At 68.4% G+C, this 1,272-nt stretch overlaps 2 protein-coding genes across 2 annotated transcripts in view; both read left to right on the forward strand.

The window, feature by feature from the left end:
* Window positions 1–1,272, forward strand: part of PNPLA2 (patatin-like phospholipase domain containing 2) — a 14,017-nt gene that overhangs the window by 9,082 nt on the left and 3,663 nt on the right. The window contains exons 4-8 of the mRNA XM_011993863.1: window positions 99–159; window positions 256–417; window positions 557–689; window positions 863–985; window positions 1,072–1,267. Of these exons, the coding sequence (XP_011849253.1) occupies window positions 99–159; window positions 256–417; window positions 557–689; window positions 863–985; window positions 1,072–1,267 (675 nt within the window). The remainder of the gene's footprint in view (window positions 1–98; window positions 160–255; window positions 418–556; window positions 690–862; window positions 986–1,071; window positions 1,268–1,272) is intronic.
* Window positions 1–1,272, forward strand: part of CRACR2B (calcium release activated channel regulator 2B) — a 12,470-nt gene that overhangs the window by 3,843 nt on the left and 7,355 nt on the right. The gene's annotated exons all lie outside the window — the stretch shown is intronic.

The raw sequence follows: 1,272 nt of genomic DNA on the forward strand, positions 1-1,272 counted from the left end.
GGTGGTGAAGGGAGGTGGCCCTCAGGGGCGCCAGGGACTCCAGGGGCAGAACAGGCATCCCTGGCTCCCTCCACTCCGTTTAACCCTCCTCACCACAGGTGCTGCGAGAGATGTGCAAGCAGGGCTACCGGGACGGCCTGCGCTTCCTGCAGCGGAACGGTGCGTGGACCCCGGCGGGACAGGGCGGGGTGGGCTCGGCTCTGCTGCACCCTGCAGGCCTGACGAACTGGGAATCCCTCCTCGCCCCCACCCCAGGCCTTCTGAACCGACCCAACCCCTTGCTGGCGTTGCCTCCCGCCTGCCCCCACGGCCCAGAGGACGAGGACGAGGCCATGGAGAGTGGCCAAGCGGTGGACCACTCACAGCCGCCCAGGGAAGATCACATCCTGGAGCACCTGCCCGTCCGACTCAATGAGGGTGCGCACCTCGGGGACTGGAGGGGAGGAGGGGAGTCAGGAGGGGAAGAGAGAGAGAGGATGGTGAGCCGGGGAGGGAAATCTAGGGGGTCCTGGGCTCCTCTGCCTCCACTGGCCGCTGACCTCCCGCCTACCCGCAGCCCTGCTGGAGGCCTGCATGGAGCCCACAGACCTGCTGACCACCCTCTCCAACATGCTGCCCGTGCGTCTGGCCACTGCAATGATGGTGCCCTACACGCTGCCGCTGGAGAGCGCTCTGTCCTTCACCATCCGGTGTGGGGGCCGGGGGGTCGGGAGAGGGGCCCTGGGGACGGACTTTGGGATCATCCGCGAGTGATGGTCACCAGGGAAGGTGGGGTGGGGTGGGCAGTACCGAGTCAGGGCACAGACAGGGCCCGGCGGGTGGGCATGCGAGCCCCTAAACGCGCTGCTTGCCCTGTCCCCAGCTTGCTGGAGTGGCTGCCCGACGTTCCCGAGGACATCCGGTGGATGAAGGAGCAGACGGGCAGCATCTGCCAGTACCTGGTGATGCGCGCCAAGAGGAAGCTGGGCAGGCACCTGTCCTCCAGGTGAGCCGCCGACCGCGTGTCCACCCGGGGCCCGCGGTGCTAGTGCCGGGAGCTGAAGCCCTCCCTAACATGTCCCTGCCCCGCAGGCTGCCGGAGCAGGTGGAGCTGCGCCGCGTCCAGTCGTTGCCCTCCGTGCCGCTGTCCTGCGCCACCTACAGCGAGGCACTGCCCGGCTGGATGCGCAACAACCTGTCGCTGGGGGACGCGCTGGCCAAATGGGAGGAGTGCCAGCGCCAGCTGCTGCTCGGCCTCTTCTGCACCAACGTGGCCTTCCCGCCCGAAGCTCT

This window comes from Mandrillus leucophaeus, unplaced genomic scaffold (genome assembly GCF_000951045.1).
Source record: "Mandrillus leucophaeus isolate KB7577 unplaced genomic scaffold, Mleu.le_1.0 Scaffold435, whole genome shotgun sequence".
Classification (NCBI taxonomy): Eukaryota; Metazoa; Chordata; class Mammalia; order Primates; family Cercopithecidae; genus Mandrillus; species Mandrillus leucophaeus.